The sequence below is a fragment of the Apaloderma vittatum genome, unplaced genomic scaffold (genome assembly GCF_000703405.1).
Source record: "Apaloderma vittatum isolate BGI_N311 unplaced genomic scaffold, ASM70340v1 scaffold4055, whole genome shotgun sequence".
Taxonomy (NCBI): domain Eukaryota; kingdom Metazoa; phylum Chordata; class Aves; order Trogoniformes; family Trogonidae; genus Apaloderma; species Apaloderma vittatum.
This window is the reverse complement of record NW_009715371.1, coordinates 28687-46959: the sequence shown is the minus strand read 5'-3', so window position 1 is coordinate 46959 and position 18273 is coordinate 28687. Positions and strand designations below refer to the sequence as shown.

The following is an 18273-nucleotide window of genomic DNA, read 5'->3' as shown; positions in this document are numbered from 1 at the left end:
TTTTGTTACTAATTACCTAATTATTTATCAGTGCAGTTAAGAACTTAAATAAAAATAATGTAAGTCATTTGAAAAATCACTGCAATCAATCAAAACCAACACCTCAAACCTCCTTCAAATACGGCACTAATCAGTCTTTACAATGAAAAGAAAACATACTCCTCTGCTTGGATGGAATCGACTGGAGCCACATAATTACTGGGAATGTAACCAGTTTCGCCTGTCGTCAAGGACCGGGCCTCCCACCAGTCTCCTTCCCTGCAGAAAGAGAGTTGAGGAGGAGGAGTGAGAGCAAGACACAGCTGTAAAGACAATGATCCGACTTTGCCAACAGCACCCACAGCTGTCGTCGTGTGAGAGGCAACAACAACGTGCTTCTGAGGGAGCTGTTGGCATTTAAATCCAAATAATACATGTATTTCTTTACATCTATTATTATTTCCACGGTGATTAGTAATGTAGCATAATGACATAAACAGGCATTTTATGCAATTTGATGAAACGGTGAAATCAGGTTGGGTGAGGGCTGGTTTTGTGCTAGAAGACTGAAAACTGTCTCCATAGCAATTTTTCTAATACGGACCCTTGAGAGAGCTCCTAGAAAAACTGCCAAACTGAACACTGCCACATCCACTGCTAATTTTAAGCTTGTATGGGGTTAATTAATCTGAAACCCAAAGGTATCAAAACTCCATCTATCAATATGGAGTTTTAGATGGCCCTTAAAGATGACACATCATTGTCTAGATTCCCTCTCCTGGCCACCTAGAGGAGGCATCTGAAGCAGCAAAGGTAACTATTAACAAATATAAGTAATGGGCATTTTCAAATCCTTACAAAAAAGCATTCTTCTACAATATTTAAATGATTTTATGGCAGGGTTCCACAGGATTAGCATCCATTTTTGTATGCGCTGATGTAGAATGCTCAGCTTTAAAAGAAGTTTATTTCTCAGCTTTTTACAGGATCCCACGATTTGTGATTTAGCAATGGATATTTCATTCTCATCCTCAGATTGACTGATGTTTAACTCCTACTGCTACTAATAAGCATTCTCTTTTCTATTTCTGGACTGCTTAGAAACTCTTTCTCAGTTCCCCTCCTTGCAAAACAGTGGTTTGTCACTAAATAAAACACTATTATCAAACGTGGCCAGAGAATTTAGCCTCTCCTATAAGCAAGCAGTTACAGAAAATACATTGCTTTAAGCTATTACTAGCAGGAAAGGTTGAGTCAATGTGAGCTATTACTTTAAATTTTCAACTCCACTTTCTAAAATAATTTGAAGGGATATGAACTCTGTGGAAAACAACTAGAAAACAGCTGCGATTAGTCAAAAAGGAAACGTTTCCAATTCCACAGTTCAAAAAAATTGAAGAAGCTTTTCTAGCGGCTGGCAGCTGACGCTATCTTAATATACCTTGTGTGTATTAGCATGTCAAGCATTAGTATGTCTGTTTGCATCCCTAATTTTACCAGCTCAACTGCTAACCCTTCCCCCACATGTTGCTGTGGAATACTTGTCAGAGATTATGCCATACAGTGGCTGACAAATTGTACCATTACATTCCTTCTCCTCGCTGTACAGAGAGTCCACTAGATGGAGGTATTTTATCATATCTAGGGAGAGAAAAAGCGGTGCCTTGGATGATAAAACAGCAGGAGCAACCCCCTCTGCTTTGATAGAGGAGCTTAAATCTCTCAAAGCACTGCCAGAAGGGTGGAGGAAAACAGACTTTTTTCACAGCCTTTAATTTCAGACAGGTGACTGAGGTCGGAGGAGGTTAGTCAATGAGGCTAGCCAGGGTGTGCAGGAGCGGCCCTGGGGGTGCAGGGGCTGGCTGAGTGTTTCTGAGCCCCAAAGTCAGGCTCTGCTCTGAACAACCAATGCAGGCATCCTCGTTCCCCTAGACTGCCCTTGGTATTATTGCTGACTTCAAATCACAGTGGTACCCTCTGTGTGCCATTTCGGGTATCGCTGTCCTGAACTTTTAATCCAAAGCACAAATCAAATTTCATTTACTGAGAGCTAAAAACCACACATCCAAACCCCTCCAAAAAACCTAGTTTTGTGCACATATATGCTTTCTGGCAGATTCTAAAAAAAATGTGCTTCTTTCATATAATTTGTGATATAAGTGAAGAGAGGAAGCATTCTCACAGAACAGCTGCTTTCTGAAGATTCCCAGCCTGGCTGTCAGTACTCCACGAGTGTGGTTAGGTCCATGTTTACAAGCAGACTGACTATGATGAGAACTGAACTTCTACAATTCTACAAGAAAATCAGTGGATGTGTTGTTTTTTTTTTTCTTCCCCCCTCATAGAAAACCTTCCTCCAGGCAGTAATTACTTGCATCAAAACGCATGTACCGCAACCACCCACACATCGGGGACTCTCTCTGTCCCACCAATTCTAAGAATGATTGCTGCCCCTAATTTTATCAACCGGCTTGTGTAAGGAATTTATCTGTGGAATTTCTTCTTGTTTCAAGTTATGGCACAGTTTGTGCAAGGTTAGGAAAGCAGCAGGCAATGTGGACAAAAATGTATGATAGGTTAAAAAAGGGGTTTTTTTTCCAAGTGCTAATTTAGAGGTAGAGAGGTTTTTAAACTGTCGCTCCCTCTACAAGTCGTAACTGAAGTTCCTGTGCTTTCATCTACATCAAAGCTCTTCAGCTTCATGGCTTCATGAAATATTCCACAGAATTACCTGATTTTTTTTTCAACTTTAATGCACATTGAGCCAACTCCAACCTTAGAGTTGTTTTATTAAAATTAACAGGAGTTGCACCAAGAATGAATTTGCCTCCCTGTCACACAGCGTAAGAAGAAAAGATGAGAGCAGTATCATAAAGCCTCTAGAAAGTGACATACTTGGTTGTTAACCCATTTTTACCTCTATACGATAGCAATACTGTACATTACACAGAGCCTTCAACCTCAGCTTAGTAGCTAAGAATTACAAGATGCTCAGATATAGGTCAGTGGCACAGTAAGTTTTACATGTTATTTTTAAATTGCTAAGGGATTTTTTTTCTATAGACAGTTGATAAAATTAATGTTAAGCTGATGATTTCCAGGATGGAAGTGCAGTTGTCATGCTAAATGCAACTGTATGTACAGTCGTGCGTTCTCAACAGAACTTCCTAGCATGTTCTGACTGTATCATCTATGTTTAAAGAAGACAAAAAAAAGCTTTTAAACTTGGCATGGAAATTTGCGGAACTGTTTTTAGCTCATTTCTGTGTAGAGATACTTGCAGAAGACTACAAAAAGTGTTAGTACGTGCCTTGCAGACCTTCTGTGACTACTGGTAAAGTACAGAGTTGGTATGCTCAGTTTTGAAGGTGAGTTAACTGTGAAATGTAAGCAGTGAATCACACAATCTAACACCTATTTTTGAAGTAAACCCGCATGTGGTTGAAAGGTTTTTTTCCAATAATAAAGCACTTTGCAAAAGTGCACTAAATGCAGACAAGTAAGTAAGTACAGAGTAAAACCCCTACATATCTTGAATATCCAACATTAGATTTTACTAATAACATAAGCAGACAAACATAATTTAAAAAATATTAAAAAGCATATTCCCAAGCCTAAAACTTACGAGCTGTTAAGTATTTGGAACTTTTCTCCTTTGTGAAAACTCAAATCATCTTCTGTTCTTGCGTCATAGTCATAAAGCGCCACAAAAAGAGTTACACCTAAAGAAGAAGATAGGTGAGTTACACCCCATCACAAAGAACAGGAGGGAAAGGAGCCTCAAGAGATGAGGTGCTAAGCCAAATGTAAGATGTTTGGGTTTCTGCCGAGCAAAATGAACTGAACTCTTCTACTTTTTTGGACAACTCTTCTAGTCCCTCTGATTTTCAGCAGCCAAAGGGCACACTACATCCTTCCCTCTGTACAGTCATCAGTGCTCTTGGTTTGGTACCCACACACAGTGTAGGATCCCAAGGGGGCAAAGGGGATTTGAAGAGAGACATGGCCATGCCAAATATTTCCTGTTAACTACTTGAAGTGGCTCAGATCCCACTTTCCCTTCCCCGGCAGAGGGATGAGGCAGTCAGTCAGCCAAATTTGGCATGTGTATATAATTTCTCATCCTGTAAGTGAGTGAGCACCTACAAGTTAGCAAAGGTAGAGCTGAAGACCCAGCTCCACCTCTGCTTCAGTTATTTTCACTATTCATAGAATCATAACATCATAGAATTATAGAATTGTCAGGGCTGGAAGGAACATTAAAGATTATCTAGTTCCAACCCCCCTTCCATGGGCAGGGACATCTCCCACTAGATCAGGCTGCTCAGAGCCCCATCCAGCCTGGCCTGAAAAACTTCCAGGGATGGGGCTTCCACCACCTCACTGGGCAACCTGTGCCAGTGTCTCACCACCCTCATGGGGAAGAACTTCTTCCTAATGTCTAATCTGAACCGATCCATCTCTAGCTTTAATCCATTCCCTCTAGTTCTATCACTATCCAACATCCTCAAAAGCCCCTCATCAGCTTTCTTCTAGCCCCCTTAAGATACTGGAAGGCCACAATAAGGTCTCCTCAGAGCCTTCTTTTCTGCAGACTGAACAACCCCAACTCTCTCAGTCTGTCTCCATAGGAGAGGTGCTCCAGCCCTTTGATCATCCTCGTGGCCCTTCTCTGGACACGTTTCAGCATGTCCAGATCTTTCTTGTGCTGTGGGCTCCACAACTGGATGCAGTAATCCAGGTGGGGGCTCACTCTTCCCGACAGCAACATGCTGAGACAGTCAGGCCTCTGCGGTAATTACGTGACTGGAACTCACTAAGAGCACTGAGGGAAGACTTCGAAACTCACCTGTTCCTCCTCTTGTACGCAGCGTCCCTGTATGAGAGGAGGAATTGACTCCACCAAACACTGTCAGTCCTTGGCCTCCTGTGGCATGAAAGTTGTTGTAGTTTGGGATTGAAGTCACACCAAAGCTAGGATAGTGCTGTGGAGTGGGATCTGTTCCATAGCGGTAACCTGAGCTTTGAGTTAAACTGCCATCCCTCTCGTCAGTCAGTTTTGTTGCTTCTTTATCCTTACATTGCACACAGCCCATTATCTAAAATCCTAGGAGAGGAAGGAAAAGACAGGTGTTCATACATTGATGCTCACCAGATCTCCCACAAACCTACATATGATGAGGATCAAATCAGGTTCACGGCTGGAAAAAACACAGTGGTTTGAATATAAACAGTAACACGTTGGGAAAAGCTTACACGAATCCTTCCTTGCGGTGGTTTCCCATTGAGGCTTGAGGAAGGAGGGCCTGCCTGCTCCCAGGGAAGCAGCAGCTCTCTGCACAGCCCTGCCATGCAACGGCTTGCATGAGGGTAGCGAGAAGATTAAATCCCTCTCAGTCACCCTTGGCCAGGTGAGCGTGAGTGGCAGGCAAAGGACCCTGCCAGAAAGTGCTGCTGGAGGTGTTCAAGTCTGCCCCCCAAACCATAGAGCGCACACTTCATGTTTGACCTTGTCTACTACACAAGAGCTGACTTGACCTGAAGGCAACACAACCATTTTCCATCGCTGGAGCTCTGCTTGACAGGCAGAAAATCAGACATGGTGAGCTGGTAGTTATTACAGCACAGGGAAGAAGGAGGGAGCTATCAGATGGCACAACAGAATCACAGAATTGTTGAGGCTGGAAGAGACCTCTGAGATCATCAAGTCCAGCCTGTGACTCAACAGCATCGCAACGGCTAGACCATGGCACTAAGTGCCATATCCAGCCTAAAACTGAAATGAAGCGTCCTTTTATGTAGTACTGAACTGCAAGGTGAAACCTGTTGGTAGCAGAAGGTGGGGCTGCCAAAGGTACACGTGAGTTAAGGAACTAGAGAAAGTCCTGGAAGAATTAACATGTCAAATGCAGAGCATTTCAAAGTCTGGATCCCAGATGGCTTGGAGAAGGTTGCTCTAGTTTTTTAATTCTTATATCCTCTTCTTCAGCACCCTCACGGGTCACTACTGGGGCCTGGGTTAATCTCTCTTAATTTTTGGTGCCTATATCTCTCTAGGTGGAGGGAAACAGAGGGTGATTCACCACATACTAGAAGCAGCCCTGCAAGGTTACTCTTGTTATCTGGTATTGCTTTTCATTTGTGAGCTCTAACATTTTATAATCCACGTGCTGGTGTTACTGAGCTCTTCCCTATTGACTTGAGCTGAATCCAGACACAAAACATGAGTTTCTGAAGCTCGACGTGATGAATCGAGGGAATCAGATACTCATCTGGATACACCCTTGTTCTGAACGAGTACAGTGACTCTCACGTGTAACCTGGCACAAAAACAACATACTCTGAACACTGGGGATGCAAGAAGAGGAGTCACAATAGAAAAATCTTAAAAAAATTAGACTTACTAAACATATTTTTCCAGAATATATAAATAGATAGGGAGAAAATGCAGAGAACAGAAAAAAGTGCAGCATAGCACGTTTTCCCCCCATATTTCTTTTCACATTTAAGCCAATATCTGTCACTTAGGGTAAATAAAAAGCCTATCCTTTTTCAAACATCCCCATTTTACTATAGCTGCCAGGCTGACTACTTTGTCTGCCTTACCCTAACATGAACACAGGAAATTAGTTTTGACAAACTCATGGAATTTAGGAAAAGCATATTCCTCTGCTGCTAATGCTTGAAAAATTATGCAGCAGCTCCCTGCTTGTCTGTGACAGTTCAAAGTCTGGATACCTGCTTCCTAAATCTAAACTGCTTAATTAAAAAAAAACCCTTCTGTCGAAGGGTATTTTCTACAATCTGAAGATATTTCCAGTTATTCTATAAGCCTGTTCAGAAAAACAAGCACCATTTTAATCTACTTCCCTTAGTTGTATTGCCTGCAGTTAACACAGGTCTACAACCTCTTAGCTTAACTTAAAGGTGCCCTTTTGGCATTTCTTTATTTCCTTTAACACATCACATCCACTCAGAAGTGTCCCCTCAACAAAACATTTAAGTCTCTTCACAGGAACAGAAACATGATCTCCTGACTCTGCACTTGCTGCACCGGGTGGCACGAGCTGGGATTCCTCATGAAACTAAAGTGACAATAAGTCAAGGGAATGGGGTTTGCTGCGTGAAGGCTGTCAAAACTGACTGCTGCTGCTATTACTGCGGCAGCTGTGCTGGCCTCCAGCCTCTGCTCGCCTTGGTAGCCAGGTCAGTGCTGGATTTGTGGGGTACCATGCTGGGGCTCAAGGTTCCCCATCCCTGGGCCCAGCAGTGACTCCATGTGAGCCCACAGCGGTGCCCTGGCCAGCTTTGTATCAGCCTTGAAAAACTCTTTGTGGAGGTATCTCAGCTGCTTGTAGTCATCTTAACAGCAGGATGGTCTGGCTCTGGACACCCTCTGTTTGGGGATGTCACTCAGAAGTGAGGTTTTCCCAGCATCTCTCACAGCCAAGGAGCTCCATGAGCAATGTCAGGGAGCGAAGCAGGACCACGGTGGGGGTGAGGGCTTGTCTCACAGCTATGAGCACAGGCAGAGCCCAGGGAGGCTTTGGGTGGGAGGGATGAGTCTGAGACTTGCCTCCTGGACCTTGCTACGCCTCTGTGAAAGCATCCCGCCGGTGTGCAGAGAGCAAAACACGGGCAGCGAGCACACGCTGCATGGGAGATGGCACAAGTGAAATCCCAGCTCAAGAGAGAGCCTGACCATCTGAACAGGGAAAAGTAAGCTATTAAAGCAGACTGGTTAAAAGGTGCAAGCACTGGAACATACGCTTATTCACCTCAAAACAGTTAAGTGATACACAGGCTTTACCATTTAAAGAAGACTCTCAGCAGCCTTTTTGTTGGCTTGCAAACTTACCTCCCTGTGAAACTATTGCCTCCTCCCTTTCCCCTCCCAGCTCTGTTTCTTCTCTTACTCTCCCCCATGTGCTTTCACAGGGAAAAGTAGAAAAGAAACTGCAAGGATGGAAGAAAAAAAGAGATAGGAAACATGAAATCTGGGAAAGCGATGGGGGGAAAAGGGGTTTTCTTGTTGCTCATTCACAAACGTTCAGCTGAGCAGGGAAAAAAATCTCCACCGAAATCTGGGAAGATTTCACATACTAATTTTACAAGTGCTGACAAGACAGTCCTACACACCTCATTTACACATTGATGAGGAAAATGTTAAAATGACAAATCAGCCACAAAACCAAAAATGTTCAAAGTATTAATTCTGAATAAAAGTGAATATATGAGGAGATGGTATGCATATGCACTGGTAGTCACGGAAAAATAATGGTTTGAGGTTTTCTTCTTACTAAGAATGATATGAATAGAAAACCAGCAAATTATCAGTTTCTTGATTTTTGCTTCTTTTTTTCCCCTCCTTTTATCTCTTTTTCTGGCAATGGCAGCACACAGGGAAGGAGAATTTGATGCAAAGTGAACGACTGACAAAAAGGTCTTTTTCTTTCACTTACCCTCTCCCACTTTGTCACAGTGTCTAGACAATCCAAGTATAAAGACTGCTTGATTGTAGCCTCTTGTAAAATGTGACAGAGGGTGTTACATGCACGCATCTTTTCAAGCCAAGTCCCTGAAAGTTGTCTGTTCCTGGCTCAAAGAAGCCAGCAGCATGGGGAGTTGGCTAAATCTGAGAGAATGCATGTACACGCTTAAAGCAATTTCAGCCAACTCAGGGGTTTCATAGACAATAAATATAACCTCCATTCAGCGTTGGCCTTTGTGTCAATGAATGGATTCCAGAAACTAATCTCCTTCAGTATCACAGAGCAGGCTTTTAATATCCAAAAGTCTCATCTCCCTGCATGGCAGCATTTGGGCCTGTGGAAGGCTGGAGTTATTGAGCCAGCTCTGAGATCACCAAACAAAATCTGGAGCTGTTTTACACTAAACTCTCTAGAGACGAGTATACAACGTTATTCATCCAACATGCTGCGCAAATTACAGTAAAGGAACAAGTTTTTCTTCATTTCCATTAGGACAGGCAGCATTTCTCAGATGTCTGAGTTACGGGTCACGCAACATTATCATAATTTCACACCGCTATTATTAAAAGGTATGTAACTAGCCTAATTAAAAGTAACTTGTCTAATGCAAGCAAGTTGGATTTGTTTATTTTAAAGTTGTGTTTTTATGGGCAATATAAAACATGTGTTTTCATGAAAATACAAAACATTTACATGGGTTTTGAGACTTCTTTAGAGACAAATGAAAACAATCATTATGTTATTTGTCTCTTTTCTTGTCCTTCTTGTATTTCTTGAACTCTAGCATTTACATTGCAAGCAATCCAACACCAGCCTAACCAGAATAGTAATTTCCTCCCATATGGTGGAAATATTATTCAACAAATATATAAAATTAATTATGTAATTATTAATTATTTATACAGTCATAGCACCTTAATTACTTTCAGTTAGGAAACAGATGAAGGCTAAGGAGATGTTACTAACAGTATTATTATTATCATCATAAATCACCCTCTTGCAGTTTTTCTGTTGGTTCTCAGTACAAGAAGACCGAAATACCCACCAAAGCCAGACATCCACCTCATTAACACAAACAAAAGCAGTCCTCTGTTAGCTAATGAAAGCCTAGGAAAAGTTGAGGATACCAGGAAAGTAAATTTTCAATGCTTCCATTTTAAAAGTAAAAGCTCCAACACATGATATTTGTAAAACAAAAACTGCTGATAAGTCTTTGTTTAATCTTGCTTCTGCAATTGTAAGCCATCAGGAAAAGAGGAATGGGAGGAAGACCAGTGTAAATTCACTCCTTCAGAGGATCGGAAGTTTTTCCATGAGGTTTTGCAACTCACAGCTGAAACTCTGAACTACGGTACTTCTTTCAAAATCTGCTTTTTCGAGTGTTATAGGTGAAAGTGGGTCCTTAAAACATTTGAGAGAAGGGTACGGGGAGATGCAATCTATTCTGCACCCTCCTGTCCATGCCATCTGTCCTCCAGCCTCTCGCAAAGGAAAAGGAGACCACCATGTGAGAAGGCTCCAACCTGCTGAAGAGATGTGGAGCAGGTTCAGACCCAGGAGGGCACGTTCTCCTTTCTCTTGGTTTTCTTTGGAATGAAATTTGATGGCATATTTTTCAGAGAACTTCTCTCAGTGAAAGACATGAAAGGGAAAGACTGGATGACTGGTAACTGTCAACTGTCTTTCTTCTGACCAAGTCTTACAAATCTTGTCTGGAAAGTGTCAGCAGGAAGGCTGAGTTAAGAAACAGTTATGTTAAAAGGGAATTAGAAGAACAAAATCCTTGGCTTTTATTCAGTCTCTGTGGTGAATATGCTTGTTAATCAAGCCAGGGGTTGCATCCAGCATGGCTGTGAAAAATATATTCTCCAAGGGATATCTTCTTGCTGTTTTATGTTTTGCTGAAAGCACCACAGAAATATCAGTCTGTGACATCAAATAAGCCAAATTTCATGAGCTACAGTAGGATTTAATATTCAAAATGCCACACTCTGAGTTACTGTGAAGATGCAAGAAGGAGAAAAAAAGGCTTTCCAAGAACAAGAACTAGAAGAATTTTTAAGAGAGTCTTTAGTTTTCTGTGGAATGCCTCTTGCAGTCTGGATAAGGGGAATAATCCACCCTGAAGTTGAAATGTCTTACTTTCCATGCCAGCACTAGTAGCTCTCTAGAGAGAAACTGATGGAGTACATGTTTTGAAACACAAGCCCAAGACACTTTAAAACTCCCTATTTTCATTAAAGTGTTGCTCACCCCACTTTGACTATTACAAGTCGTTACGAAGGCAGTTGGGTACAAACAGGCACTTAAAACTAGTCCTATGTAGGTCAGTAATTCTCATGCTGTCTGCTTGCTGACCTCTCTTTGACTTACATCTATGCTGATGGGAGCATTTTGGATTTCCAGAATTAATTCTGTGCCAGTTTCAAGCCAACTCAAATTAAAAAGATGGAATAAAACAGCAATGCTTGTTGCATTGTTTCTGTTTTTATCTATTAACTCTGGGACCTCTTAAAGGACTGCTTTTGTTCCAGCTTGCCCAGTGACTCCACAGTTTTTAGGAATCACAAAGCAGGTCAGAAAGATACCACAAATACTTTCAAATAATCCAAACTCCTAGGTGTTATTAATTATTTCTCAGGCTTGTGGCTTGGAGTTACTATATATACACATATAAATTTTATACTAATGGCCCAGTCTAGAAAGAATAGAATCTTACTGCAGTGTGACAGATCTTGTTCAGCCTTGAAAGGGGCTGGAGACTGGGGATTTGTATAGAATGTCTGCAAATCTACATATGCACCATACCTGTCATACTGCATTAAAAAATCTAAGTCGGAGAAGATGCAGTACTACCACTGGATGTCTTGTGACCATTAGAGATATGCAGAAAATCTCACATACACAATGTGGTATTCCTGAAGAAAAGGCCAGAAATGCCAGGGCAAAACACCAAGTCAAGTATCAGGATCAATGACTGCATTGAAACAGCGTTTTCATGTAAAAAACAGCATTGAAAAATGCCTGGGCAGCATTCATTTGATTTTTGAAGAAAGTCCTTTAACGCTTCACTTCCCGGATTCTGCTTTAATGGGCTAAGAAGAAAAGTCTTGGCAGTTTAATTGCTTGTTTGTCTGCAGCAGTCCCACGTCAGGCCACTACTGCCCAGTGTCAATGGACATCCGTGGCTGGAGGAGTAGGAAGAGCAGTCTTAGATGAGCTCCTGCTGCCCTACTGCTCTGGCACAAAGCAAATGCCTTTTACTGTGCTGGAGTGGTCTTACTATTGCTTCTTGTCAAGCATAAAATTGCTTTGGAAGTCTTCTGCAATGGTGGCAGAAGGGTTTCAGGAAAAAGAGCAGTTCCTGTGGCCATGAAAAAGAGCAGACCCTGCAAGGAGCTTTGAAGTGCTGTATTCTGCCCTGGTGTTCCTCCCCACTTACTGAGTGACTGGGGACATGGCCTTGGAAATGACAGTTTCCTCACCCTACCGAAGATGTTTGTTGTAACACATGTCTGCCAAGTCTAGCACCATGGCTGCTTTCCCTTTTTTTCCCCTCTGAGACCGGAACTAAAAGTCAGTTATCGAAGATGAAGATTTGGCCTTCTTCTTGCCCATTTAATTTCAGCCAGCCTTGGAGGTCAGGAGTGGTGGTAAGTTAAAGGATTTTGTTGAACTGCAACCAGACTCTTGGTTTCTGCCAGAGGTAGTGAGCACAGCTGTCCATGGGGCAAGGTGGGTGGCTGCTGACCGCCAAGAAGAAAGAGCGATGAAGGTCTTGACAAAGAGATCCATTGTCCTTCTGGTGGGGCATGGTTCCTCTCCAGCAAGAGATTTAATAAAATCTAGGCAATCTATTAATTTTCTATATATCTATACAATCTTTCACTACCAACTAGAGGAAAAAGGAAGTCACTCCTTCAGGCAGGAGGGACAATAACCATGTCCACGTGTGGTGAGGGTCTTTTTAGGATGTCGGGTAGGGGTAGGACTAGAGGGAATGGATTAAAACCGGAGATGGCTCGGTTCAGATTGGACGTTAGGAAGAAGTTCTTCCCCATGAGGGTGGTCAGACACTGGCACAGGTTGCCCAGAGAGGTGGTGGAAGCGCCATCCCTGGAAGTTTTTCAGGCCAGGCTGGATGGGGCTCTGAGCAGCCTGATCTAGTGGGGGATGTCCCTGCCCATGGTGGGGGGGTGGAACTAAATGATCTTTAATGTCGCTTCCAACCCTGACAATTCTACGAGTCTATGGTGCTTGTCCGAGTGACAGTTGTGGTGGTGGGAGTGACCGGTCGCTGGCTAGTGGCGAGGTCACTGGGCAAGGCCACGAGAAGACGCATTAGCACAAAAGCTCACCAGTGCAACCGATGCAAGAAGAGGAGACAAACCCTTTAAACTACCCACAAAAGGACATGTTGCCACATTTTCGGTTTTCTGCAGCTTCTTTGCCAGGCAAGTCTGTGAATGTCATGGCCTCATCTTTTTCAAAAAACAGTGAATTCTTTTCCACTCTCTGTGATACATCCCTTTCAGCAAAACCAAGCCAGAACAAAACATAAGAATCAATCAAAGTGGAGTCTCACCCTGCAATCTCTTAAAGCAACAGTAACTGAGTTACGTCTTGTACTATTCTCAGGGCTTTTATCACTTTAAAAAAAAAGATGTCCTAGAAAAAAGCATATCAGTTCTGAGGAGAGGCTCTTCTGTTTTTTTTTTCTTTTCCGACCAACACCCAAAGTTCACTTGTAATCTAAAAGAAAGAAGCTTACATATATCAAACTTGAGAACAAAGGCCTGCAGGTTTTATGTAAAAAACCAAAGAACGCAGAATTCCACTTATGATTTCTTTCATTTTTTTTTGTGCTTAAAATGACTTAAAGGAAGCTTTGAAATTAACAGCTAAAGGTGGCAGCTACACACAGTAAACACACTGCTTACTCCACAGTTAAATCCCCCAAAGGATGGGTCTCCCCTTGGGTCTCAGTAACACACAAGAACACTACATAAATTCAATAGCATGATTTCAAGCTACATTCCTCCTTCATCAGGCTGCCTGTGGTAGCTCTATTTATGAGCAGAGAGAAGTGGGTGGATAGTCTGTATAAGCATTTTCAGCTAATGCACCTAAACTTTAAAGTGCCTTTGGGGTACATAAATTAGAAAACCTGTGTCAAGAGAACAACTGCTGCAAATGCCAGAATCATTTTATCTTGGAAAGACAAGAAGTGAAACAGTGTCTCCACTGATTTCCTCTTTCTTTTCTCCGATTAAGAGAACAGAAAGATGATTGCAGGTTGATTCACACTGTTCTGATTTTTTTTTTGCATTCTTATTTTTAGAATCTACCTGAGATTAATGGGTGTTCATATGATCCACAGCATGGGAGCAGCACAGTACAGAATACAAAATGGGAATCAGGATGGGCAGAGAAGGAATGGTGGAAAGAGAAGGGAGTAGTATGTAAGTTTTGCCTGTTTGCTTCTTTGGAATATGTAAGAGGTATAGAGAAAGATTTTCTCTCAAAAAACTCCCCATTGCTCCCTTCCCACTCACCTCTGTCTATGCACAAACAAAACTAACCTCTTCTTCACCTTGTCTGATTTCTGTTTTGTGCCCGAAGAACTTGCAGGATGTGATAGCAAGGAAATGGGAGAAAGCTGAGTCTCGAATCAGATGATTTACTTCAAGACCATTCCAGATGCTATTCCCTCTCAAAGGGGCTCTCATTTCACCTAGGTTGCTACTGTTAATACTTTAGAAGTGGTATGCAAGTTCCTTATTTGTCCAGCTATATTGGGGAAAAAGATACTCTCCTTCCTAAGTAGGAGCGAAAATTTGCCTGCGGCCAGCTCACAAAGAAATCCTCATCTTCTCACCATCACTGCAGCTGGCTTCAGCTCCAACAGCAAAGACGCTTACAGACAGACACCCCAGACAAGGTGGCAACCACATGGTGACAAAGGCCAGGGAGCAACCAGAGCGCTGAACATAGTGACTACATCAGTAACGGAAAGTCACGAAAACTCAGCCCACACTAACATACACACAAAAGAAGTGTTACTAGCGAGACTCTTTTTCTCAAACCCAGCTGTTGCCACTGTGGTTTCAGTGTATGACAGCTTACTTCTGTATGACAGCTTAGGTAAGGAAGTGGAGTCTGGAGCGGGTTAAGTTTCTTCACAGCAGCCTAAATCTTGCTCTGCTTCAGATTTAGGACCAAAGCTGTGTTGATACCCATGTTAGCTAAAACACCCATGTTTTAGCTATTGCTGAGCAGTACTTGTGCTGTGTCAAGACCTTCTTTGTTTCTCGCTCTGCCCCTGCAGTGCGTAGGCGGGGGGTGGGCAAGAGGTTGGGATGGGGGTGGGCAAGAGTTTGGAAAGGGACACAGCCAGGACAGCTGACCCCAACTAACCAAAAGGATATTCCAGATCATACAATGTCCTGCTCAGCAATAAAAGCTGTTTTTGAAAGTAGCCACTGCTAGGAGATTGGCTGAGCATCAGTCTGATTGTGGGAGGTGGTGAGTGAGCGCCTTTGTGTCACTTGGTTTCCTTTCATTTCCTTCACTTATTAAATTGCTTTTATGTCAACCCATGAGTTCTCTTGCTTTTGCCCTTCTGATTCTCTCCCCCATCCTGCTGGGGGCTGTGAATGAGCAACTGGGTGGAGGCTTAGCTGCTGGCTGGGGTCAACCCACCACAGCAAGCAATATGTAAGTGATGCTCTTGGTCTAGAAACAAACTTGAGAGGCACCCAGGTTAACTGGACAGGCAAGCACTGACGTACTGCCTGAAGATGAATTTGCCAGGACTACAAAGATGACACATTGCCATCTAGTCTATTTTTTAGCAGAGATTTTGAAATCTGGAAAACAAGAGAATGGCAGGCTGAGATGGTAGTGAAAAACTCCCTGGACAATGGGATGAGGAAAGAGACAGGTCCTAACTTCCAGAAGAACCTCTTACAGAAGAGTGACAGCCTTGATGCATACGGTCCAGCCATGAGGCCATCAAGACCAGCAATTCTCAACTCTGTTTTGCAAACTACATTACAAACTGCAGCTCCCCATATTCTACAATCCTGTCCTGCCACAGCTTGCATCTGTGCCACTAGGGATTTCTTCTAGGAAATCTATGGTCAGTCTTTCCTTCCTTTTAACCACACACACTCCTTAGTGTCAAAAAGCTAGGAAATGCTCCTAGAAACAGAGATTACCTTCACAAACCTGTGTGGGACAATTGGCAGAGCAGGAGATGAGTAACAGGAGGGGACTTGAGGCCACCTGAATCCTCAGGAATGGAAAGAAAAAAAGAACCTGCTGTCCCCTTTCTTGGTTTCTGCTGAGGACCGTGACCCACAGCAAAGTGGACCCTGCAGTATCGTAAAGCCCAATGAGGTTGCCTCCATCCTACTGCTACCTCAGTGAAGTCCAGGAGGTAGTATTGAAACTGATATACATGGACCTATGCCCCCGAAGGCCTGGTCCTCTCTGTCTGTCTCTTGTCTTTCTTTCCCTTTCTGTTGCCTCTCCCTTTGCTTCTTGAAAAGATAACAGAACTCAAGATACCAGCAGCAGCAACAGAGGAACACAAAATGACAATGCTGGACAGATGCCTTCACCATGTATTTTCCTCTTTGTCTTTGCGTCCGTTTATATGGTTTGTAGGATTGATGAATTTTCATTTTTGGTGATTAATCTTACAGCTTGCCCTGACTCTTAGGTGGCCGCAGTTCTTGAATTCAAACATTGCAATCTGGAGGAGAATGAGCCCACCAGAAGCATGGGAGAACATCATGGGTGCTCTAAGAGTTGCGACTTGGAGTTTAAAAAAGGGCTAGTGTTGGGGAAAATCATGAGAGAAGGTCCCTGTTGTTAGCAAGAGAATCATAGAATCATAGAATCATAGAACAATTCAGGTTGGAAAAGACCCTTGAGATCATCGAGTCCAACCATTGACCGTACACTACAAGTTCACCCCTAAACCATATCACCCAACACCACATCTAAGCAACACTTAAATATAGGGCTTAAAAATGGATCAGATGCCAGTTAAAGGCTGTGAAAAATAGATTCTGCTGGGTTAGTGAGAATTTTCCAAAGGAAGTCAGCAAACAGCTAGAGGGCCCTTCCACATTAATCAAAATACCTAAGTACCACCGATCATATGGTAGATCTATTTTTAAGCTTTATGTCCATGTCTGAGGGCAAGTAGAAGAGATAATTTGATTTCATCATGAACCTCAGGTCATTACACATACTGCTCAAGAAACGATCTGCAAGGAATGGTCACGTGTAGTGACTCTAAGCTGCAGGTCCATAACCTGGTCCTTTAGCTTAAAGCTACTGCAGTCTGCTCAGTGCAGCTATAGGAGGTCCTGCTTTAACCCTTCATGCCCTAAGCAGGACGTCACATTGAAATAATGGACTAAATGGAACCCGTGGATTTTTAGGCCAGGTGTCAGGGAAGAAAATCCTTTCTATTGGCAAGGACAGCAGAAGAAGCTGGAACAGATTGCCTAAGGCAGTGTGAAGGCTAAACGAATATCTGCCAGGCCTGGCACTGCTTCTGGTCAGGAAGATGGGTGACTCTCTTTCATTCTGGTTTTCTATTACTCAATGAGCCACCAAAAGAGCAGACGCAAACACTTTTTAATAGCCCCTCCCCTGAAGCCAGAGGAAGTGTGATTTCTTTATTTCTTTCACTCTCTCTTTCATTCTTTCTCAAGGTTTATATGCTTTGGAGAAGAAACCGCACTTTAAATCTGGCCAGTGAATGAAGGTACATTTGCAAAGGTCTAAAAAACCCACCTGAAGATCCTGTTAGCCACACAGAACAGAGTGTGGAATTTGCCCAAGTGGACATTTGCTCAACCTAGCATGCAGGATCATCTACAGCGGTGTTCCTTGAGTGATGATCCAGAGAACACTGGAGCCATAAATCATCAGGTGGTCCACAAGCATATAGCACACATATGGTCAAACAAATACACATCCACTGGATGCTGTGGCAACATTTTGCTGGTGGTGTTTGAGCTCCTCCTCACACTGCCTGCTAGTCCTCCCCAGTTTTGTCCTCTGAGCAAGGGCAGTTGAAAGGCACTGACTCAAAGTGCCCCTGAGGATGGCTCCGACCATTCTCATCAGCAGAATGAAAACAGTGTGCGAGGAAGAGGCAGTCAACAGAAGTTTCTCTGTTTCTTTGCATTTAAGACACAAATGAGAAGCGCAGGACTGGAATGAAGTCTGTAGCAGACAGGTAGGGTTTCACTGGAGGTGACTGTTTTGTGATACACCTCATGGACTACACAGCTGCCAACAATTCAGGAGATCTGGAGATCCTGCCTAGACTTCTACAAAAAGAAAAACAAATGAAAGCTGCTAGGGGAACAGCACAGGGGATAGATACCTGATTTGTGGATCAAGCGACCCCTTGATAGGGAATAAATGCGCATTCTGTAAGCCAGGCTCGCTGGGCGAGTCAAGTTAAATAAGCAAGCAAAAGCACATTTGGCATAAAACCATGATGTCAAGAACCACAGTAACCAAAGCAGGGGTTGTGAGATAATCCTTTTCAGTTGCCTATATGCTAATTAAAAGTGTCTGAAAAAAATGGATAAACTCTTTGACTGCAGAGTAGCAATGCAAAACAATACTTCTGAAAAATAATAGCTACATTTAGATCATTAGAATATTAAAAGAAACAGTTGTCACCAACTGCAGAGGCTCAAACAGAATAGGGGAATTGACAGGCCCTGTCATAGAATCATAGAACAATTCAGGTTGGAAAAGACCCTTG

At 42.8% G+C, this 18273-nt stretch overlaps 1 protein-coding gene across 3 annotated transcripts in view; it reads right to left on the bottom strand.

Annotated features, from left to right (window-relative positions):
* The window catches only part of FYN (FYN proto-oncogene, Src family tyrosine kinase), a 39233-nt gene extending 34147 nt beyond the window's left edge, over nt 1–5086 (bottom strand). For 2 of the 3 annotated variants that reach the window (XM_009869102.1, XM_009869104.1), the window contains exons 1-3: nt 4829–5075; nt 3605–3701; nt 160–258 (exon numbers count right to left, since the gene is read on the bottom strand). In XM_009869102.1, coding sequence (XP_009867404.1) covers nt 160–258; nt 3605–3701; nt 4829–5075 — 443 coding nt within the window. Of the gene's footprint in view, nt 1–159; nt 259–3604; nt 3702–4828 lie in introns of all 3 variants that reach the window. The other variant, XM_009869103.1, reaches the window with a different exon arrangement.
* Between the last annotated feature and the right edge of the window lie 13187 nt (nt 5087–18273).